This window comes from Sus scrofa, chromosome 9 (assembly GCF_054392235.1).
Source record: "Sus scrofa isolate SSC_HxYL_T2T_F1_AM1 chromosome 9, Sscrofa_HxYL_maternal_Yorkshire_Landrace_v2.0, whole genome shotgun sequence".
NCBI lineage: Eukaryota > Metazoa > Chordata > Mammalia > Artiodactyla > Suidae > Sus > Sus scrofa.
This window is the reverse complement of record NC_139391.1, coordinates 21,639,948-21,664,435: the sequence shown is the minus strand read 5'-3', so window position 1 is coordinate 21,664,435 and position 24,488 is coordinate 21,639,948. Positions and strand designations below refer to the sequence as shown.

Sequence of the window (24,488 nt, the reverse complement as noted above, 5' to 3'; positions counted from 1 at the left end):
ATGCACCAACATCCGTATTATAGAGGTGCCAGAAGAAGAAGAGAGAGAGAAGGGGACAGAAAAAATATTCCAAGAGATAATAGCTGAAAACTTCCCTAACATGGGAAAGGAACCACTCATTCAAATCCAGGAAGCACGAGTACTATATAAAATAAACCCAAGGAGGAATACCCCAAGACACATATTAATCAAACTGACCAAAATTAAAGACAAAGAGAAAATCTTGAAAGCAGCTAGGGAAAAGAAACAAATTACATACAAGGGAACCCCAATGAGGTTATTGGCAGATATTTCAGCAGAAACTCTGCAGGCCAGAAGGGAGTGCCATGATATACTTAACATAATGAAAGGAAAAAAACCTCCAACCAAGAATACTCTACCCAGCAAGGCTCTCATTCAGATTTGAAGGAGAAATAAAAACCTTCTCAGATAAGCAAAAGTTGAGAGAATCCAGCAATACTAAACCAGCCTTACAACAACTACTAAAGAAACTTCTCTAGGCAGAAGAGAAAAGACAGCAACAGGAAACAAAAATTCCACAAATGACAAGGCTCACCAGTAGAGGTATATATACAGTAAAGATAGGAAATCATCCATGCACAATTATACCACCAAAATCAAAATCAGGAGAAGAGGTGGGTACAAATGCAGAATACTGGAGATGCACTTGCAATTAAGAGACCAACAACTTAAAACAATCTCACATACATATAGACTCATATCAAACCAAAAATCTACAATTGATACACAAACAAGGAATCTCTGGAGAAGAAATATATCTCATAGTAAATAAGTGCATAATCCACCATGAAGGGGGTCATTTGACACCATTCTTGGAATGCTGAAGTCTTCTTAGATCCGATTCTGATTTCTTCTCCATCAAAGAATTTATGATAATTATAATTAAATAATGCCACTGTACTATTAAATAATACAGTTCTACAATTGTATTATTAATAACCATTTCTCTCCATGGTACAATGTAAGGTCTTAATGTCTTGTTTATCACATCACCTAGAATGGTGTAATGCCTTTATTGAAGAATCAATAAGATGTAACAAATTGTGAGGACATATTTATATAGTTACACTGTTTTTTAACCAATTTATGCATTTTATATTTTACTTACTTTCAGAGGGTGTATTATTTTTGTTATTCTTACCAGTTAAGTTATTCTTTTTATTATGCTATATAAAATATTTAATGGTATATAAGGCTTTCTTTTTTATAAATTTTAGTTGTGTACTATACACAATTTTAATATAATGCTAATTTTTAAAGAAAAATTAAAATGTAATAGGTAATACTAAATAGTAAAGATGAAAGCCATACAAAATGGGATAAAGCATAGAATAAATTTCCTATTTGTCTCAGCATATTTTCCTTTCCACTTCTCCAGAGCAAGACACTTAATCTATTTCTTAAGATCCATGATATAATAATCTGTCTGAATGTAATTGTGTTTAAATATATGTATTCTATTCTGTAAAAAAAAATTCTGTGATAATCTGTGTGGGAAAAGAATGTGAAAGGGAATGGATGTATGTACATGTATAACTGAATCTCTTTGTTGTACAGCAGAAATTATCACAATCTTGTAAATCAACTATACTTCAATAAATTTCTTTAAAAAATGAAAAAATAAAATAAAATAGTCTAATGATGCAGAGAGGCTCCTGTCCACACCACAGCCATCCATTCCTTGAGATTAAACCTGAGCAGATGGAACAAAGCCCTTCTAGCTAGTGTGACATTTCCTGTGCTCTGACCTAGCACCAGTTACTCCTTGTGAGTGACTTTAGGGCCACACAACTTGAGACAGAATTTCATCCTGTGGCCCCTTTTAATTCTGTCTCTTTCTCCTGAAGAGCTCATGCATTCCCCTGGCTTTAAGTTCATGCCAATGACTCCAAAACCATGCACATAACCTTGCAAGACCTGCAATTTTGTCTTCCTGCTGGACGTTGCCTTTTAAATATCTCACATATATTGCAAAATCAATGTCACAGCCAAGTTGCATAAAAACCAAAATAGTTGTTTCTTTTCTATTAATAAAATAATATATGCTCAATGTAGCAAAAATGGAAATTACAAAAGAAAAAAGAAAACAAGAAGAACAACAAAAGCAAGATAAATAGAGAATGTCTACCATTACCTTTTTTTTTTTTTTTTTTTTTTCCATTTTTGGCCACCCCACAGCATATGAAACTCTCTGGCCAGGAATGGGATCTGAGCTGCAGTTGAGACCTGCACCACTGTGGCAGTGCCAGATCTTTAACCCACTGTGCTGGGTTGAGGATTGAGCCCCACGTCCCAGCACTCCCAAGATGCCGCCGATCCTGTTGCACTGCAGTGGGAACTCCTACCATCACCTCTCCTAATGAAAGTAGTAAATGATGCTGTTATTTAGTAAATAAATATTTATTAGTAAATATCAACTAATGCTATTTATTAGTAAATCTCAACTAGACATAGCTCTCCTATACTGGTCACCCTAGTTTATGTTAATTATATTACCTTTTACCCAGACAATGAGACTCGAAACTTCTGCTATCTTTTCTTCATTCTCATTTGAGCCTGACATGCTATCAATCTCCAGGTCAGACAGTGATTATGCCTCGCTTGTCACGGCCCGAAATCCAGGACAGCACTATTATCATTACCTCTTTGCTGTCATGGCCATCTGGATAGTTCTAGTCTCTTTCTCTTCCAATTCTTGGACCTTAGTCAAGTTCATCTTCCTGGAACATCACTTTGGTAGCTTCCCATTGCTATAGATTATAGGTGTCATCATGAAAAGAAAGTAGTGAGGGTGAGGTAATTGGAGGGATGGTGACTAGAAGGAGGACAGACCCTAGGATATAGAGCTTTTGAGGGAGGAGTTCATGGGGTCCTAGAAAGTAACAAGTAAGTGGAGTCCTGGAAGCCTGACTAGGTCAAATGGCAACCCAGGATCTCTCTCATTGTGGCCTTGTCAGAATGCAGTTGTTCTCTTTGAAGGTTGAAAAGGGTACTTAAATATTTATTTGTTTTTACTGCATTTTATTTAAGAAGTCATTTTAAAACTTCAGAATTTTAGAGGTGTAAGATTTTGCCTGGGAAAATTTATTCATTCACTTGATTAGTGTAGGGCTTTAAGGCTGAATGAGATGGATGTTGGTATGGAATCTGATATTCTGGAGGGACATAAAGATATTTAAGATAATCATAGAGATAATTATTGACTGTTTTGATAAGTGCTCTGAAGGAGAAATGTCAGGTGCTAAGAAAGTCAAAACGTGGCACCTACCATAGCCAAGGTGTGGAGGTGAGGAGAGTTGGTGAGAAGGGAGGTAGTGAGAGGGAACAACAGACACATTAGGAAAGGAGGTATACACCAACCAATGGTTAAGAAGGATAACTCCTCATATTTATCACTTTATCAGAGTAATCTTTGCAGTTTAAGCAGCATAATTATTCTGGCAATTAGGTCATATTATTTCCACTTTTACAGGTGAGAAAAACGGACCAAGTGTAAGTAGAACATGGTGCCTGGTACATAGTGGCTGCTCAAGAAAAGCGGTTTGGTGTTAAATAGTCACTAGGGTTGACACTAGAGCTATTGCTCACCTGAAAACATTTTGAGGAGAGTTGTCTTGTGGTAGGTTTAGAGCCCAATTACTCCCTCTTCTGAAGATTAGCCTTGGGAAATCCTGCATCTCTCAAACCATGGAGAACACTTTTTATTTTTTGACTCTCTTTGATTCTGGGATGGACATTCCCAGATCGATATGGTGGCCCTACTGCTTGTGGGATGGAAATCAGGTTGATTCTATCAAGGGAAGATCCTCATCTTCTAGGAGGAATGCTAGAGTAGTCTCCATCAACTTGGCAAGGTCAAGTCTGAGACTCTAGCCTGGGGTTCCAAATTATTGAGTTCCATAAATTTTTTTCCAGCTCTTTGAGAGCTTGGTTAAAAAGTTATATGATCTTAAATTACTCTTTGAAAATAACTCAGATTTTAAATTTCACCATTTCCTACTCCATTTTGTTTCCTATTCCATGGCATTAATCAGCTCCTGTCTTTTCTACCTTGACAAATAACTCTATTTTATCCCTCCTTTCAGTAGCCATGTCTTCCTCACCGCTCATGTGAATGACTTCAGAAGCTTCCCAATGTCTATCTCTTCCCAAGCTTTCCCATCCATCACTTAATCCACAGAGGTGAGACTGCTCAGCACAGCATTGCCATTCTCCAGTTAGGTGTTCTCTAACCTGGCACCCTTCGGTAGATCCTCATCACTTTTAGAATGAAAGCTTAAACTTTTTAGCATGAACATCAAGGTCTCTCATGATCTGGCCTCTGTCACCCCCTCCTGTCTTCTCTCTCATACTTAGGATCCTTGACCATTCTGGCTTCAGTTCAGCTACCTTTCCTTTTATACTGTGGCTCACACAGTTGCCTCTGGCTAACTACACTTCCTTTTCTTTACTTAAATAGCTCCTGTGGGTCCTTTGTCACTCACCCATCTCACCTCATTCAGGAAGTCTCTTTTGAGTCCAGATAACAAAATCCCATGCTTCCTCCAGATGAGAAGTCTTCTACTACTGCATGGGAATGCTTTCAAACCTCCCAACTGTTACCCTAGTACTAGGTACTAGTGGGTGCTTAATGAGTATTTGTTCAATAAAAAGTTTCAGTGAACTGCTTCATCATTACTTTAATTCTAAGACATGTCATCCATCTAAACACTTCTTTCTTTCTGGCCATACTGGCAACATGCAAAAGTTCCTAGACCAGGGATGAAACCTGAGCCACAGCAGTGACAACACCAAATCCTTAACTGCTAGGCCACCAGGGAACTCTAAACATTTGATAAACAAAAAAATTTTTGTGTCTGAACAAAATGAAAGTTCTGTTCATACCTGAAAGACTTTGTAATTTTACAAATATTAATGTATAAAAAATGCATACATTTTAAGATCAATGAATGTGGCAATCACTTTTCTTAAGAAGCATTCTATTTTATTTTTCACTATAAAAACTAGAGTGACCTTAAAAACCATTCTTAAAAACTATGCTTCTTTGTTTAATAGAATCTTCATAATTCAAAGTGAAATGTTATTCATTTGGAGGTCAAATGGCAAAACTGTATTTTCTTTATGATATTTAGATATATTAGATGGAGTAATAAAGGTAATTTTCAGAGTTAAAACCTTGAGGGCTCACCTTGTTAAATCCTTCATTTTACAGATAAGGAAGCTCTGCTCTGAAAGGAGGGGTATTATTAGTTTCAAGCCCATAGAACTAGTTAATGGTAGAACTGGAACCGGAATGCAGGCTTCTCTGTTCATTAATGATGAGATTTCAATTAAAAACATTTTTTAACACCAGATGTTTTAGTAGCGTCTTAAATACTGGGGCAGGAAAATGAATTTGATAGGCACCCAGCTATGGGAGTTTATGCAATAAATCAGAGAGGAAGATGGTACGGCATTGGGGTGAACCAAAGTCACCCGCAGTTTGGCTTCAAGTAACATGCCTAATATACTTTCCCTCCATGCTCCATTATGAGGCTTAAAATGTGGCCATTTGGGGTCCTTGCTCTTCCTTATTCACACTCCATGTTTATTGTCTCTGTGCCTTTGCTCCTGCTATTCTTTTTTTTTTTTTTTAATTTCCTTTTCTTTTAATAGCTAGGCCTGTGGCATATGTAATTTCCCAGACTAAGACTTGAATGAGCTGCGGCTGAGGCTTGTGCCACAGCCATGGCAGCACCAGATCCGACCCGCATCTGTGACATCTGCCACAGCTTACAGCAACACCGGATCCTCAACCCACTGAGTGAGGCCAGGAATTAGGCTCTCATCCTCATAGAGACTACATCAGGTCCTTAACCTGCTGAGCCACAACAGGAACTCCCGCTCCTGCTCTTCTTGCTGGTTCACATGCCCTTCCCTTTATTTCCACATATCCAAATCCTACGTGATGTTTAAGACCCACCTGGAAGGGCAACTCCTCTGCAAAGAAAGACTCCCCTAATTCTCTCCCCTTCCAGTATAACTCTTTCCTCCTTTGAATCCCATATCACCTTGCTCCCTTCTAGCACTTTCCCTTTAGCAATTTGCTAGAGTTCTGTTGAACTTCTGATATCTTTCCTGATTTTTAGCAGAGCTTGCCACAAGTTATTTGTTATGTAGTGTAATGAAATAACTGTGGAGTTATAGCAATAGACGTAGAGAAAGAGAAAGTACTAAGCAAGAGGAGAATCAAGCAAGGGCAGGTTTGGGAAGCAAAGGGAAGAGAATCGAAGAGAGGAGAGTTAATCGTTTCAAATGTCTGGGAGAAATCAGAATTATTACTCCGTACCCCGAATCTCTATTTTATTGTAGTCTGTATTATTCTGATACAATAACTGCTCTTCCTTATTGGGCTTGCATAAATCTGCTCTCTCGGGAAGAACAATGGAAAACTTAGCTTCTTGTGTACCCCCTCAGCCTACTGGAGACAAATTATCTATAGTGTGAGAGATTCAAACACATTTCAATCTAATTTATAGGGTGAAGTTGAAAACAAATTGACTTAAATTACTTGTCGGAGGACTGTTTTTCCCCTACAATATAATTTGTTATTAATAGCCACCATTATTGGGTGTCAGGAATGGTGCTGTGCATTTTTACGTATCACTTTATTCATTGCTTTCAATGAACTGATCTGGCAGGTACTGTCATTAACCCCATCATAGAGAGGAGAGAATTATGCTTAGAGGGGCTAGAAGAAGATAAATAAGCAAACAAACATACAAACCTTTACAAAAGTTACACAGACAGTAAGGGATGATGCTGGGATATGAACTGAGATTTGTCTGGTTATACATTCTATTTTCTAACCACTCTCTTCTCTTGTTTCCTACTGTGTAATATAATAATGCAGTAGTTTTCACGTCTTAGATTAAACTGCCTCTTGTTGCTTCTATTGTTGTTGTTCCTGCACCTCAGGCCTATGGGAGTTCCCAGGCCAGGGACTGAATCCGAGCTGCAGTTGCAACCTGTGCCACAGCTACAGCAATGCCAAATCCTTAACCCACTGCACTGGGCAGAGGATCGAGCCCATGTCTCAGCAGTGACCACAGCAGTTGCACAGACAATGCTGGATCCTCCACCTGCTGCACCACAGCAGAAACTCCAGATTAAGTTGAATTTTGACGATGCACATACTTTATTTCATTTTATTTTATTTTATTTTATTTTTTTGTCTTTTTGCTATTTCTTGGGCCGCTCCTGCAGCATATGGAGGTTCCCAGGCTAGAGGCCCAATTGGAGCTGTAGCCACCGGCCTACGCCAGGGCCACAGCAACGCAGGATCCGAGCCGCGTCTGCAACCTACACCACAGCTCACGGCAACGCCGGATCGTTAACCCACTGAGCAAGGGCAGGGACCGAACCTGCAACCTCATGGTTCCTAGTCGGATTCGTTAACCACTGCGCCACTACGGGAACTCCAACACATACTTTATTTTAAAGGACTATTTATTATTTTTAACCTTTCTATTTTAAACAGAGTTAAAAATTGAATGAGCTAAATTCTTTGCACACATCATTGCATGGACCATGTAGTTGGTTTAGCCTAATAAGACCCATTTTAATATGCTACTTTTAGAGAGGAAAACCACAGTGCCTAAGGGACACAGTCTCTAGTTTGAGAATTAAAGATAAGAATAGCAATGATGCTCAATGGTATTAGAATAAAAATTGAGTCTTATAAAGCGGTAGAGGGGTGTGTGTGTGTGTGTATATCTGTGTGTGTCTGTGTGTGTTTAACTTAAAGAAAAATGTCCCCTAGACTCGAGAGGCTACAGCAGAGGTTCTCAAACTTCCTCAGTTCACAGAACCTTTAGTGTCAAAGTCATTTTTTCATGGTGCCTCTAGGCCAATACAAATACCTAAAAGTTCTGTTTCTTAGGTAGTGAGCACTAAACAGTTTAATAATTAAAATAGTCTAATAACTTAATAGCCATTTGGAAAACATAAATTTTAAGAAAATTAATTTCATTTTTAATAACTCTAATTGTTTGCTATTGGCATATGCATTCCTTTGGACCCTGCAATAGCATCTCAAACTTTGTTTTTGTTTTTGTTTTTTGTCTTTTTGCCATTTCTTTGGGCCGCTTCTGCAGCATATGGAGGCTCCCAGGCTAGGGGTTGAATCGAGCTGTAGCCTTCGGCTTACGCCGGAGCCACAGCAATGCAGGATCCGAGCCGCGTCTGCGACCTACACCACAGCTCACGGCAATGCCGGATCATTAACCCACTGAGCAAGGGCAGGGACCGAACCCACAACCTCATGGTTCCTAGTCGGATTCGTTAACCACTGAGCCACAACGGGAACTCCAGCATCTCAAACTTTGAGTCAGAGTGGACACCACCACCCGCATGTTCATTTCCCATTGATTTTCACATGACTCTTGCTTTTTATTACCCAAACTGTGAAAACCCCAGCTTCAAAAAGATATGACCACATCAAAAGGAATGTAGCACTACCTAACGTTAAAACTGTAAGCTACCTCTAGCTACTAGTTCCTTGAGCACCATTGTGCTTGCCTTGAAATTTACAATTATCACGGTGTGCCACTGTGAGTGCAGTGAGTCACCCCAGAGCACCTTCACACACATTTTAGGGATTTTACAGCTAGAGGAATCTGGAAATGCTTTAAGAGTGAAACCCTTAGAGCCCAGGGTCCCTTGTGAGTTATCTATTAAAGTGTCTTTAAAGGTAACTTAGAGGTGATGTCTCAAATGCTAAGTAATTCAGAGATTACTTTTATAATTCAGAATGTATTTTTAGGTTGTTTGCTAGTTATTTGTTTAGGTTGCAGTTGGTTTAATTATAAACATGGGATACAGATCCTTTTATTTTGATTCATGCTAACCTCCCTTCTGTGTCTTGGTTTCATTCCCTCCCTCCACCCAATAATAGACATTGCATTACTCTATGATCTTGTTTCTTCTCTACCCAAGTAAGTTATTTCATTTCAACTGAGTGGTGTTAGACCCCAGTCAAAATTAATTCTGACAAAAAAAAAAAAAAATCTCCTGAGACACTGGGATACTCATTTTCTTCCCTCTCTCTCTCTCCCTGACACACACACACTGCCTTAAATTTAAATTCAGAATTTAATGAGAATATTTTTGAAATTTAATTTAAAAATAGATCACTATATCCAGCTACCCTTGATTTCTATAATATTATTGCTTATGGACACCCAAGACACCAATTGTTACTTTTTATGTCATCCTATTCTCTTGCACAATTTAGTTTCATTCAATACACTGTATCCAGTTTTACCTTCTTGTTGAATAGAGATAAGACTTGCCTATTAGACAGGACAACCAGTAACAAGATGAAATGAGAGCCACTGTTTATGGGGGAACTAGAAGAAATTGTGGAAAGTGAATTTGTTCTGAATTGGTGATAGATTTTTTTCAGAGTGTATTTTAAGGATGAGCAGGAGTTTAGTAGGCATAAAAAGTAAAAGTAAATGAGTTGGACTAGAGGTCTTGCTTTATTCAGTCCACTCCTCTCCCTGCTGGGGCTCCTTCTTGCAAATAAGAAATCGATATTGTTACTTCATTATGTAAAGAGCACTCGTATTACCAGTTCCATTCTATTTCGCAAGTCCATTGTGAGCACTGACTAAGAGCCTCTCAGAGTGTGTGTTCTGTGGACAGACAGGGGACAGTATTAGAGGAACTCAACCGTGGGCTCAGGGAGTCTCCAGTGTAACTGGGGACACAGGCTGCAGAGGTTTGTGGAGCGGGAAAAGTACAAGGCTGGGCCTGATTGAGTGGGTGAGCAAGTGATAGATTCACTCAGCGCTGGGTGAGTATAGGGAAGGAAAGAATTGAGCTCAGAAGTCAGAAAAAGCTCCAAGAAGGTGGAGTTTGGTACAAGCTTGAAGAACAGATAGGATTTAGTTAGAGAATCAGAGAGAAGGGAAGTGCTAGTGGAGGAAGGAGTGTCCTGGAGTGAGTGTGAGTGAAAACAAAAGGTAGAGCCGGAGTTCCTGTCGTGGCTCAGTGGTTAATGAATCCAACTAGGAACCATGAGGTTGCGGGTTCGATCCCTGGCCTCGCTCAGTGGGTTGAGGATCCGGCATTGCCGTGAGCTGTGGTGTAGGTTGCAGACTCACTTGGATCCCACGTTGCCGTGACTGTGGCTGTGGCCGGTGGCTACAGCTCCGATTCGACCCCTAGCCTAGCCTGGGAACCTCCATATGCCGTGGGAGCGGCCCTAAAAATGGCAAAAAGACAAAAAAAAAAAAAAAAAAAAAAAGATGGAGCCTAGCAAGGCCTAATTTTGGGCAAAACCCTGGAGCTCAGTCTGGGGATTAACCTTTAATTTGTAGGTTGAAGTGTGTAACCTTAAAAATCCCATAGGAGCCCTGAGAGTAAAATAAATGTATTCTGTTTTCTGATGGGCAAATACTTGTTCATCTTTCAAAGGCCTTTCTGAACAATCTGTTCTCACTTCTGGTCCCCAAGCTACTGCCCCATTTCCCTAGGAAACAGGAGCAAAGCCTCCCTATAATCCTGGCTCCTATTTTGTTTCGCCGCAGACCTTCACATCAGCTAGATGCATGTTCAGGAACAAGGCCAAGTGTGTTGAAGAGTATTTTGATGCAAAGAAACAAACATGGGATCCTTTGTAACCACCTATAAGAGCCTTACAATAAGAAAAATGGATCAATGGTGATGATTTATTTTAAAATATAAATTTCATTGAATTCTTAATATTTCGTTAGAATTATTTTAATAAAATAGATATAGACATACAAATTTAGGGAAGTGTTTTTGTGATATCTAACAGTGTCAAAGAAATAGTATCAAGGCCATTTTTTTTTTCTTTAAGATTGAGTGTTTGGTACTGATAAGCTCAAACTTGACAACATATAGTCATATAATATAGACCCTGTATTTTTTTTTTTTTTTGAGTGTACACGCAACTTTATTTTTTTTTTCTTTTTTTTTTAAATTTTCCCACTGTACAGCAAGGGGGTCAGGTTATCCTTACATGTATACATTACAATTACAGCTTTTCCCCCACCCTAGACCCTGTATTTTTGAAAGTTCTGAGTTTTCAAGACATTCCAGGATTTATACTTCTCTTCCAATTTATAACTGTTGGGAACTAGTTCAAATTGTTTTAAATCTTGTGTGGGTCACATAATATGTTAGCACCCTAATTTCCAGTTTTGGGCAGTAGTAGGTTTAATTAAGCAAATGATAGTGTGAAAGCAGGGCTTGGATGTTGAATCTGGCAGATGTGTTCGGATCTTAAAATCCCAGTTAAATCTCCAGGCCTAACCTCCCCCCCTGAACTTCAGACTTGTGTGTACAACTGCCTTCTCAACATATCTGTGTAACAAGACATCTGAAACCTAACATGTCAAAATCCCATTCTACTTCCACAAAACCTTGGCCTCCAAAAGTCTACTCCATTTCAGTTAACGACAACGCCATACTTCCCCTAATTTAGGTCAAAAGCTTGGGAATCAGACTTGAATCATCTCATAATCCATATCCTACCTATCTTCTCTATCTCCACATTTGTCTAGACAACATCCAGCCTGAACCATGTTCACCACTGCCACTTTGGTCCACATAATTATCTCTTGCCTGGATTACTGTCTCCTCACTTCTGACCTTGACTCCTGTAAGTCACTCCTCAATGCAGCAGCCACATTATCCATTTACTCCTGTAGGTTCATGTTTCTCATCTGCTCACTCCCCTTCAGTGCTTTCCTCTCTCATCCAGAATAAAAGGCACCATCAGTATAATGGCCCCAAACTGTCTACAGTCTGGATCCTGTAATCTGCCGGCCACACTGCATACCACTCTTTCCCTTGGGTGGCCCACTCCAGCCAGCACGGTCCCCTTGCTGTTCTCCACACACTTTCTAGACACATGTGTGCCTTGGCATCTTTGCACTTGCCATTCCCTCTCTCCAAACCCCTCTTCTCCTAAACATCCACATGGTTTCTTTTACCTTTTTTTGATCTTTACTCCAATGATTGCTTTTCAGGGAGCCTTCCCCATCCATCCTGCTTAACTTTGCCCTCATCTCCATTGTATCTCCTTTCCTGCTGTTATTCTTCTCCATAGCACTTTTCACCAGATAATGTATTATTCTGTGTATCTTGCTTTGTGTTTACTGTTTATCTCTTTTTACTAGAATGTAAACTTCACAAGGGGCATGATTCTTAATTGCTCTTTTCCTAGTTGCTGGTTTTTCTAGTTGCATGTTTCTAGTGCCTGGTAATTAATAGACATTCAGAAATGTTTGTTAGATGAAAGAGGTGAGACGAGACAAAGTGATTTCATTGGGAGTGGAGAGAAAGTGATAAATGGCAGAGACACGGCAGAGGATGACTCTTAAAGACTTGTTAAGCCTTCACGTGATCATTGGGAGGGGGTAAAGAATTACGGGTTACTTATTCATTCAGCAAGGAAACCCTGTTGAACACATGCTGGGTACACAGGGCAGTGTTTGCCATGGGGCTGCTGAAACCAGGCTCTGGCCAGGGAGAGAGGTTAGAAGTTTTGTAGGGGACGATCAAACAAGGTTAATTCTAGATTAGAAGCCTAGGTGACCTAGAAAAATGGTGATTAGGGCGTTCCCTTGTGGCCCATCCAGTTAAGGATCCAGCATTGCCACAGCTGTGGCATAAGTTGCACCTGGGCCGTGGGTTCGATCCCTGGCCCAGGAATTGCCACATGCACAGGTGCGGCCAAAAAACAAAAAACAACAACCAAAAAAGAAAAATGGTGATTTATTGACAATTTCCTGTTATTGTCTAGTGGAGCAAAGAAGTGAGGAGAGAAGACGAAAAAGTTTCAGAACCACTGTTAGAGGGTCAGATGGGCTCTTAAAAGATGGAGAAAACCTTGCTCACCAGGATGCCAGCCTGACTCTGATCCTGGTTTGTGGGTTTCCCTGGGCCTTTAAAACCAACTGCCACTGTAAGTTCAGGAGCTGTTTGATCATCACAGCAATTGGATTTTTTTCTCCAGATCCTTGTTCAAAGTTTCTATTTACTTTTGGTTTTATCTTCCTGCTTTTTACACTATTACTCTCTAGAAATCAGGAGCATACTTGGTGATACTTTCAGCTCTACCGATTGTGCTGTGACCCCCAAAATATATATTTGGAATAGAGTAAATCGATTGCAAGGAATTCTTTTTTTTTTCTTCTTCAGGGGATTATTTCTTAAATTGAGAATGACTATGAAAACATAACATACCAGTCTGAAACTCACTGCAACATATATGCACATAACCCTGTTAGAATAATGTTAATTTTCTCCATCAGTGAACATCTATTGATTATTTACTCAAAACAAGCATAGGATATAGAGTACGTGCATTAGTATGTGACACTGGCTCGTGTTATGTTTTAGAGGAAGGAGGAATCTTTTTAAAAATTAAAAAAAAATTTTAAATTAAAGTATAGTTGATTTACAGTGTTGTGCCAATTTCTTCTTTACAGCAAAGTGACACAGTCATACATGTCTATACATTCTTTTTTTCATATCATCCCCCATCATGTTCTGACCCAAGAGATTGGACAGAGTTTCTCTCTGTTACACAGTAAGACCTCATTGCCCTTCCATTCTAAGTGTGATATTCTGCATCTACTAATCCCAAACTCCCAGTCCATCCCACTCCCTCCTCCCTCCCCCTCAGCAACCACAAGTCTGTTCCGTATGTCTGTGAGTCTGTTTCTGTTCTGTAAATAGGTTCATTTGTGCCATATTTTAGATTCCACATACAACTGATATCATATGGTATTTGTCTTTCTCTTTCTGATTTACTTAGTATGAAACTCTCTAGTTGCATTTATGTTGCTGCAAATGGTATTATTTTACTATGTTTTTTTATGAGGAAGGAGGAATCTTAATTTCAGTTTATTTCTACCATAATATCTTGAGCTCCTACCATATTCAAAAAAGTGGAGAAATAGGCATCCAATTTACAACATTAAAACATGACCAACCTGCTCTCCAGGTTTTGCAATGCCAAGTTGAAGACAGAAGCATGAATAGATAGCGTGCTAAGTGCAAATGGAATAGGATAAAGAAAATGCTGTGAGGTCATGAAAAAGGGACCATGGTTCCAGCTGGCAGGATGAGAAGGTCGCACAGATGAATGAAATTTCAGGGTACAATTATATATATTGTACCACGCCAGCGATCTGAGTCACAGCAGTGACAACGTCACATCCTTAACCCACTGTGCCACCGAGGAACTTCTCAGGGCCCAATTATAGGATGCGTAGGATTTCACTGAAGGTGAGAGGAGAGATGGGGAGAAAATTCAGACTTTGGGAACAGAGCTGCAAGGCGGCCAGAAAATCCAGGGAGTCACATAGGATGGACAAGTAGTCCATTGTGGCTTGGCCATGGAGCGCTTTGTAGGAAGTGATAGGAGAAGAGTTTGGAAAGAAAGGTGGTTCGCACACAAGGCTCCAAAAATGTAATGTTTATAAAGGTGTCTGTCTTTCTTTTTAAGGGCATGAGTCACTGAGGGGCTACAATAGCAGAGAATAATGGTAATCTTTACATTTTGAAGGTGGATTCTGATAGAAAAGTTTTACGACTTTACCTAGGGAAGGCTTTAAAATACAAGTTCCTGGGCCCCATACAAAACCAATCCAGTAAGAATTTCTAAGGAGGATGCCCCAGAAAGTTCTATAAATATCTCAGATGATTTCTCACCCCCCCACTTTATTGAGATGTAATTGATATATAACTTTGTGTGAGTTTCATGTGTACAATGTGATGATTTGATGTATGTATATTTTGTGAAATAATTACTACAATGAGGTCAGTCAACATCTCCATCACTTCACCTGTTTACCCTTTTAGTGTGTTTGTTTGGTGAGAACAGTTAAGATTTAGTCTTTTACTGATGTTCTATTATGTAATACAGTACTGTTGACTGTAGTCACCCCATTGTAATCAGATCCCCAGAATTTATTCATCTTTACAACTGGAGGTTCATACCCTTTGACCAGCATCTCCCTATTTCTCCCATCCCTTAGCCTCTGGCAACCACTATTCTACTCTCCGTTTTTGTGAATTTTGGACTGTTTATGCCTTTTTTAGATTCCTCATGTGAGATTACACAGTATTTTTCTTCCTCTGTCTGACTTATTTCTCTAGCATAATGCTTTCATAGCATTTGCCCATATTGCTGCAAAAGGCAGGATTTCCTTTTTATGGCTGAATAATACTCTGTCGTACATGTATACAGTTGGTCCTCTGTATTTGCAGATTCTGCATCCACAGATACAGAGGGTGGGGAGTACTAGGTCATTATTTAAGGGACTTGAGCACCTGCTGATATTTGTATCTGCAGGGAGTCCTGAAACCAATCATATTGAGAGATGACTGTACCACAGTTTCTTGATTTATTCATCTGTCCATGGACATTCACGTTGTTTCCATGTCTTGGCTTTTGTCAATAATGCTGCAGTGAACATGAAGTATGCAGAGAGCTCTTCAAGGTAGTGATTTCATTTCCTTCAGATATATACCCATCAGGTGATTTCTTGTGCTGTCAAAATAGCAACTATCTGAAAACCTGTGTTATATTTATATTTATTTTAAGGGCAAGTGGGAGTGACCAAGACTGAGATGCTGAGAGCCCCAGTTAGGAGCTTTCAGAGGTCCAGATGAAGATCAATGAGGGCCTGAGCTGGAGCAGTGGCAGTGCTAATGGACAGCAGGGGGCAGAGTCAAGAGCTGCCTTTTTGTCTTTATAGGGCTGCAACCAAAGCATATGGAGGTCCCCAGGCTAGGGGTCCAATTGGAGCTGCAGCTGCCGGCCAATGCCAGAGCCACAGCAACACGGGATCCGAGCTGCGTCTGCAACCTACACCACAGCTCACGGCAACGCCAGATCCTTAACCCACTGAGCAAGGCCAGGGATCGAACCCAAAACCTCATGGCTCTCAGTCAGAGTCATTTCTGCTGCACCATGATGGGAACTCCTGAGAGCCGCTTTTGAATAGAAGCGTTGGTAGGATGTTGGAGACCCTTTGGATATGGGGATGAGGAGGGAGTTGGAAGATGTCTTGAAGGTACCACTCTGATGGCGGTGTGGATGGAGATGCTGTGAACCAGCATGGGGAACACAGGAGGAGTGGATGGTAGAGAACTGGATGCCTGCATGTTGGGAGGTTGATCAAAGGAGGCTGCCAGAGGCAGTAATGGATTTAGTTCCGTATTTTACCAGTGAGGAAACTGAAGCTCAGACTGGTGAAGTGACTAATCTTTGGTCACCAGAGCCAGGTGGTGAACAGAACATCCTCTTGTTTTTATGCCTGTCTAGAAGGATTCACTGCTTGGTCCTGCCCTCTGAGAGCATATATAGTAGTAATTACCAAGTGGCACTAAATACGCATATGAATGTGTTGCCCGTGTATGTTTTTAGCTGAGTCCATGACCCCGGTGGGCCATTTTGGGCAGCTGGAGCAGAGGACCAGGTGTGGACTTAATGGTGATATCCTGGGGCTAGAAGGTGTGAAAACAGAAGGGAACTTTAGAGATGGGCCAGAACAACTCATTTTACCGATAAGAAAACTGAGTCTCGGGGGGGAGATGTATTTGTCTAAGGCTGTACTGGTAACAAGGGATTCAAATGAAGACACCTGTCTTCTTGACCCTTCAACTTAGTGCCTTCTGTGGGAGGTTCCCCACGTGATTACCGCAGCCGTCGTACTAACTTTTGTGATTCAGTTAATTGCTTTGTCCTTGAACATCCCCTGAGGCTGAAAACTGAATCAAAAGCCATATCTACACGGCTGTGGAGTGTGTGTTTAGACACTATGAGAAATGGGGACTTACATTATGAATGGGATCATTTTCCATACATGTATCCAGGATAACACCTCTTAGTTTAGAAGTTCCTCGAGGACAAAAAATTATGTATTTGCAGCACAAAGCCCAGAACCTGGACCATATTACCTAGTCGATAAATGTGTGTTGAATGAGTGACTTAACCCCAATGGCATTTTTGAACTGTAGTCTTTTTCTTTTCTGGGCTTTTCAGGGCTGCACCTGTGGCATATGGAGGGTCCCAGGTTAGGGGTTGAATTGGAGCTACAACTGCTGGCCTATGCCACAGCCACAGCAATGCCAGATCCAAGCCCTGTGTGCAACCTACACCACAGCTCACAGCAATGCTGGATACCTAACCCACTGAGTGAGGGATCGAATCTGCATCCTCTTGGATCCTAGTCAGATTTTGTTTCCGCTGAGACATGACGGGAACTCCAGTAGTCTTTTTTAAAAAATCAATCACTTATGATAGACTCATCAGGTCTCTACTTTGTCCATATGTAGGCACACACTAAACATCACATGGTTCTCAGAGCGGGCTATCAGCTGACAAAGGCCGGATAAAATGTGAGTGCTGGAAGCGCCCTGATCTGAATGTGACCTCTTGCTGGAACGCCAAAAATACAGTCTTTCCAAGTTCTCCTGGCCTAGTGACCTCAATACAAAGGTCTTTTCTTTCTAGAAACTAACCTTTTTGTTTATGATCTGATACATATATCCTCACAAACTCAAATATACACACACACACACAATCCCAATGAAGGTATAAGCTTATAGTGTGCTTTTCGTGTGTGTGTGTGTGTGTGTGTGTGTGTAGTCTTAAAAATGACCCTCTGCCACGTATTTGAAATATAAAATCTTTCTTCTTGAGGGCTGCTTTACTCTACTATGAAAACCCCTGGACAAGCAGATTATTGAAGAACCCATGACTTTGTCCTTCATCTGATTAGTTCCTTGAAAGGGATCATAAGACATCCTTAAAAAGCCTAGAGGCCTTCAGAGTCCTGAATGATCACAGAAGGCTTTTTTCCCTTGTCTTCCTGAAATGTCATGGCCACCCTGATTGGTATCAAAGGAAATCACTGTATGCAGCAGGAACTTAAAAGAAAAAGAAAGAAAAGAAAGAAAGAAAAAAGAAATTTAGGACTCAATTGGGATAATGAAAGTTCATCTGTGGGTTTTGTGTCATATGAAGGGTTTTATGCCACTTTCCTTCATTGACTAGATGACTGTGGGAAAATTTTTAAAATGCTGATATAACCCATGTAAGAAATATTTTAGGATCGTCAGGTGCTGGCCCTGACAAAGTGCTCTTCTTTCCAGTGATACATGCTTGAGTACATAGACTCACACACTAGGATAGGAAGCCTTGACTTTCACGCATTTTCATTAAATGTTTATGGATCAGTTCCTCTTACAAACCGCAGTGCTAATGCCAGTGTGAACAGGACCTACAAAAGAATTTGGTACCCTAAATTAAAACTCACTCTCACAAAACCTAGATCTCCAAGTTGTGTTAAGTGTTCTTAGAAGTAGGTTGACTTATATGTTCTTAGATACTTGCTAGTTTCAGTCTTTTATTTTTTATTTTTTGTCTTTTTAGGGCTGCACCCACGGCCTATGGTGGTTCCCAGGATAGGGGTCGAATCGGAGCTGTAGCTGCTATCCTATGCTACAGCAATGCGGGATCCGAGCCACGTCTATGACCCACACCACAGCTCACAGCAATGCCGGATCCTTGACACACTGAGCAAGGCCAAGGATTAAATCTGCAAGCTCATTGTTCCCAGTCAGAGTCGTTTTCGATGCACCATGACGGGAACTCCCAGCCTTTTATATTTTTAAGATAAGTTGGTTTATCCAATACACATCTAACTTTGTTTTAATTTCTAAAACTTTACAAGACTCTGAACACAAAAAAATTCCCAAATCAGAATAAAAGAACTTTGTCTGGTCATATACTTCTGGAATTTGGGGTTTGGAACTCATTAATTCCTGTCTGCAGCAACTGCTAGTGGACAGAGTTACATGCAATAGGACTTTGTTCATTTTTGTTGTTCAGCTCAAATACTATAATTTTATTTCATAAACTCTGGTCTAGAACTCTGATTTCACTACCTTCTTGATACTTCTTTTCATAATTTTTAACATGCTGGAGAAAGAGAGGGAAAACTCAAGTTTCAACTAGTTGTAAGGGACTGCGCTGCATGCTTCACATGTGTTAATTCCTCTTATCCACCTATCAGCCCTGTGAGGTACATATTATTACTGCCATTTTGCAGATGAGGAAGACTGAGCTTAGTGTGTTTAAGATACTTACTAATATTCCTTTAGAAAATTAAGAATCAGAGCAAAACTGATTCCAGCTGATTAGTCTAAATAAGACCATTTATTTGTTTGTTGTGTGTTTGTTTCTAGGTCATGGGGCTTTCCTTATCCAATAGATGGTAGGCTAGTTAAGGGTGTAGGCCATCTAGTTCACTGTCCTACTCCTATCCTATAGCTCAGACCCTGACATCAGTGCATACATATCTGTTATCTGTTCAGTTGATTTGAATGGGACACTCCCGATATATAATCCCCAGGGAGAGAGAGTACAAGCCTATGGTTTAGTAGTTGGGAGTATTCATTGTTGGTAAATGACTGTGGGCTCTGGATTCAAAAATCTGAGATTTGAATTGTAAGTTCTTAAGCCTACCATGTGCATAATTTGAACACATTACTTAGCGTCTCTTGGTCTCAATTTTTACACTTCGAAACAGGGGTAATAATTGTACCTTCATGATTATTTAGGGACATCACATCTCTCATGGTTAGCAAACATAAATAAATGTTAGCTATTACTATTACCCTTAATTGGAGTTGACTGAGGATGTCTTTTTTAACATACTAATCTATCATCCCCCTAAAATGTAAGCCCCATGGTGGTAGGGGTATTCATGTCTTAGTTATCATATCCCAAGTATTCAGGAGTGTTGTCCGATAGAACATTCTGAGATACCGGAAATGTTTGCTACTGTAGTTGTCTTATACTGTAGCCAAGGCCCACATGTAGTTGTTGAACACTTGATATGTAGGTAGCTAGCTAGTATGACTGAGGAACTGAATTTAAAATTTTTGTTTTAATTATGGGAGTCTCTGATGACCTAGTGGGTTGAGGCTCCTGAGTTCTCACTGCTATGGCTCTGGTTGCTGCTGTGCAGCGTAGGTTTGATCCCAGGCCCAGGAATTCCCACATACTGCCTATGTGGCAAAAAAGAAAAAAAAATACAAAAAAGTTTAGTTTTAATTAAACCAAAGTAACCATATGTGGGTAGTGGGATACCATATTAGCACAGTTCTAGAATGTTACATGGTACACAGACATTTCAATGAATGAATCATTCACTTATTGAATGAATGAATCCCCCCAGACTCAAAGATCAAAAGCAGAGCTGCCTGATTGTGTATTTAGTGCATTCTTTAAAGATAAGCAATGAAACACTTTACTGAGTGATCTGTTCATATGTGGTCTTATTAGGTTCCAGTATATGATTGCATTTAAAACTGTAATGAGTTTTTGCTTTCCTTCTCTTTTTGGTAATAGGTCAAGAAAGATTTGGAAACATGACAAGGGTCTATTACCGAGAAGCCATGGGTGCATTTATTGTCTTCGATGTCACCAGGCCAGCTACATTTGAAGCAGTGACAAAGTGGAAGAATGATTTGGACTCAAAGTTAAGTCTCCCTAATGGCAAACCAGTATCAGTGGTTTTGTTGGCCAACAAATGTGACCAGGGGAAGGATGTGCTCATGAACAATGGCCTCAAGATGGACCAGTTCTGCAAGGAGCATGGGTTTGTAGGATGGTTTGAAACATCAGCAAAGGTAACGTGCCCTTAAAGGATAAACTTAGGACTGGCAAGATTCACAAAGAAAATGGCATTTAATCATTGTCATTGTCATCATGCTAATATGTGTTTGTTTAATGATTTATGATTCCAAAACTGCTTTAAGCTCTTTCTCATTTCAAGGGGATGAGTGGACAAGGCAGGAATCATTATCCACAATTTAAGGTGATTATGGCTAAGGCGGCAAAGCAACTTGTACATGATCCCATTGATAATATTTCATATCTGTGTTCTTATATTAAGTGCTTATTATGTACCAGGCATGTTTTATGTGCATTTTCTCGTTTAGTCCTCAAAACAACCCTATTAGGTAAGTATAATTTTAGACTAAATGAAAGAAAGGGGCCTCACATGCAGTGTCACTGCTTTATGCAAGTATTAATTAGTTTATTCCATCAACACTTCGTATGTTCTTCTATATATCAGGAACTCTGCTTTGCCCTGGAAATGAAAAGATGGCAAGAACAGTACTAGCACATTGGGAACACTGGAACAGTAGGGTGAGAGAGTAGAGAGCAAATAGAAATGTGAAGAACCTAGCGTGGGGTGGCACTGCGCACTCCCTTGGAATAGCAGGGAGTGGGGGCGGAGTCAGGGCTGGAAGGTGCAGAGTCCACAGTCTCATGGGGAGGGGTTTACCCTCCTCATTGTGCCCCACACTGTCACCTGACATGTCATGTGCATGATTTTTGCTCTATTCCTTTTTGTCTTTGTTTATATTTTTGTATCTCAGTATCAGAGAGAGAATTAGTTTCATCCTAAGTTTTGAAAAAATTTTAGAAAGCATAAATTAGAAATAATCACCTTGCTGTATTTTTCTGATACTTTTGTGCGCCTACATGTATGTTTCACATTATTAGGATTGCATTCTGCATAATTTTATGTCACAATTTTTCCATTTTTATTTATTTGTGGAACTTGTATTAAATACTTACAGAGCACAGGCACTGCACTGGTTGTTTGGGATTTAGCTGTGAATAAGATGTCTTGGCTCTTACGGAATTCACATTTAGGCCTTATTGTGAACATTCGTGTGCCTCGTTAGAGAATAGTCTGAAAATATGACTTGAATGGACGTCATTCAAATAGGCTGGGAAGAGCCTCTGTCAGTTTTACACCAGAGAGCAGAATGGTCAGATTTGCCCTGGGAACTATGGAACGATAGATTGGAGGCAGGTAAGCCTGGCGACAGTGACATGGTATTGTTGCATTCCTGCGGAAAAGTGACAGAGCCTTAGGATAATGGCTTTCGAGATTGGGAAGAAAACCCTTATATAAGAATATCACTGAAGCGTACACACCAGCAGGAATAAGCAACTTCTTGGTGTGGGAAATGACGGAGAGGGAGGAGAGGGTGGTGGGGTCCCTTACTCTGTCCGAGTGGGATGTCCCTTTGTTTCAGCTGTTCCCTGAAGAATCTCAGTGCCGCCTTCTCTCAGCGCTGTCTCTAAGTTGGCCTTAGGTTTAGAAATGTTTACTTCTCAGTTCCTTGTTTTCCTTCTTGGGGACCCAGTGTGCTTGTATGTTTTTTCCCTTCCTTTAAAATCCTTTGTTTCCTCTATTTTTTAGGATCTTTTCCTTTGATTCAGGACACAGTATCTGTTATTTTCTACTTCCTGGCTGTCGCTGAACCTTTTTGGTTTGTTTCTTTAAAGAATTTATTATTGTCAAGGGAGATACGTCAAGCAACACTTACAGATTTAAGTTATGGAAATGTAAGAAACGTTACATTTTTAATAGTCTGGAGCTTGGATGTTAGTCTAGGCTTTTTAAAAAATTTCAGACTGGGGATGAATTCTTCCATTCTCCTGTTCCTTAGCCTCACATTCAATTTCATTCCCAGATCCGGTGTTTTCCTTCAGATTCCTTTCTTTCAAAAGAGTCACGCTGCTCTAGCCCCAAAGCCTCCACGCTGCTCTAGCCCCAAAGCCTCCAGGCACAGAGATAAAAGAGTAGAACTTTGGAGACTCCTTTTCTCAGCTTATATGTGGAGGACAATCTATATTGAATGAATCCTATTTATTCACCAGTTGTTCATTCATTCATTCATTCATTCAACATTTTTTTTTCTTTTTAGGGCTGTACCCGTGGCATATGGAGGTTCCCAGGCTAGGTGTTGAATTGGAGCTGTAGCTTCTGGCAATAGAGAAATTGACAAAACAGAATCCTGACTTCATGTATAACAATAACAATGATAAAACATACATGAAATATCTAGAATGTAGGATAGCTAATAAGTGCCAGCAAGAAAAGAAAAGAAAAGAAAAGAAGGAAGATGCTTATGAATTTGTGGGGAGGGTTGAAATTGCTTGTGGGACAAAGGACCTCCTGGACATTTTCTGTCACCTCACTCTGACATTTCTTGCACAACCACTGCAATGTCAAACTCTGCTTAAGGGCATGATGTTCATTAACTTAAGGCCTGGCTGACCCACCATGTACTTAGATACTGGGTTTCTAATCCTCTAAATCCCCGAGTGTAGACTTTGAAGGAAAGCTTTGTACAGAGAGAGGGTGGAGGGAATTTCACAAAGCTTAATTGCACTTAACTGCTAGTATGACCAAGAGGGTACAAGGCCTCATTGTAAAAGGCAGAACCCACATTCTCTTTCCCCCAAACGCACCTCATTGAAATTGTCCCTCTGAATGTCTTAATAATGACAGTCACTTCCCAGTGCCAGGCTAGTATTCAAAATCAACACCTAGATGCAGGAACAAAACTGTAGCACTGACAAGCTGGAGTGTCAAACTGTTCAAAAGGTCTTTTTTAAAAACGATCTCTGATAAAGCTCTGCTTACTTTCTAAGGATAGTATTTCAGCATTTACAAAACAGAGCCCCAGATCCAACTATCTGCCTGAAGCCAAGATGGCAGCATTCGGAGACAGCTCCCAATTCAGTCTCTGATTACATTTGGGATCAGCGACCACTTCCCATAAAGATCTTTCTCTCAGAAAGTGAATCACCTAACAGTGGGAGTCCTCTTGGGTGACATCATAATCAGTCTGGTGATAAGCATCTGATTTCCTTTTTTTACGTCTCCAAAATGTCGAATGAGCCAAAGCCCACAACCCTTGGCTTTGTCCTCATGGCCACATCCTGCAGAAATCCTGTGGGTACACCATCAGCTTGGCCATGCTCGAAGCTGAAACTGGCAGGGTGTTAGAGGAATTTGTCCTCCTCCTTGCTGCTGACCCCACTACCCAGGGAAATGTACCCTCTTACTCTTCAATCTTCTAAAGAAACATTTTGCAAGAATTTTCATGCCTTGTACTATTACTGGAATAAGCATGGTAGCCTTTAGCCCTGAATTAAGAAAGAAAACATTAAAAAATAAATGCATGCTAGCTTCTCTGATTTTTCATATCATCTCTTCAAATATGAAAAGCAAAGGAGGAGTTCCCATCATGGCTCAGTGGTTAACGAGTCCGACCAGTATCCATGAGGACATGGGTTCAATCCCTGGCCTCTATCAGTGGGTTAAGGGTCTGGCATTGCCATGAGCTGTGGTGTGTAGGTCGCAGAGATGGCTCAGATCTTGTGTTGCTGTGGCTGTGGTGTAGGCCGGCAGCTTTAGCTCCGATTCCACCCCTAGCTTGGGAACCTTCATGTGCTGCGAGTGCGGCCCTAAAAAGACAAAAAAAAAAAAAAAAAGGAAGGAAAAACAGTCAAAACAGTCTCTCCTAAGTCAGGTTTTCTTTAATTTTCAACCTTTGCA

The 24,488-nt window shown here is 40.3% G+C and overlaps 2 protein-coding genes across 4 annotated transcripts in view; one reads left to right on the top strand and one right to left on the bottom strand.

The window, feature by feature from the left end:
• The window catches only part of LOC110262276 (uncharacterized), a 149,340-nt gene that overhangs the window by 5,623 nt on the left and 119,229 nt on the right, over positions 1-24,488 (bottom strand). The window contains exon 10 of one of the 2 annotated variants that reach the window (XR_014814868.1): positions 1,021-2,377. The exons of the other annotated variant lie outside the window; for it this stretch is intronic. The gene's annotated coding sequence lies outside the window, so the exon portion shown is untranslated. Of the gene's footprint in view, positions 1-1,020; positions 2,378-24,488 lie in introns of those variants that run through there. 2 annotated transcript variants of the gene reach the window in all.
• The window catches only part of RAB38 (RAB38, member RAS oncogene family), a 63,571-nt gene that overhangs the window by 7,987 nt on the left and 31,096 nt on the right, over positions 1-24,488 (top strand). The window contains exons 2-3 of one of the 2 annotated variants that reach the window (XR_014814867.1): positions 20,468-22,619; positions 22,880-23,038. Coding sequence is in view for 1 of the 2 variants with exons in the window: in XM_003482585.4 (XP_003482633.1) it covers positions 20,468-20,748 (281 nt within the window). In the remaining variant the exon portion in view is untranslated. Of the gene's footprint in view, positions 1-20,467; positions 22,620-22,879; positions 23,039-24,488 lie in introns of those variants that run through there. The other variant, XM_003482585.4, reaches the window with a different exon arrangement.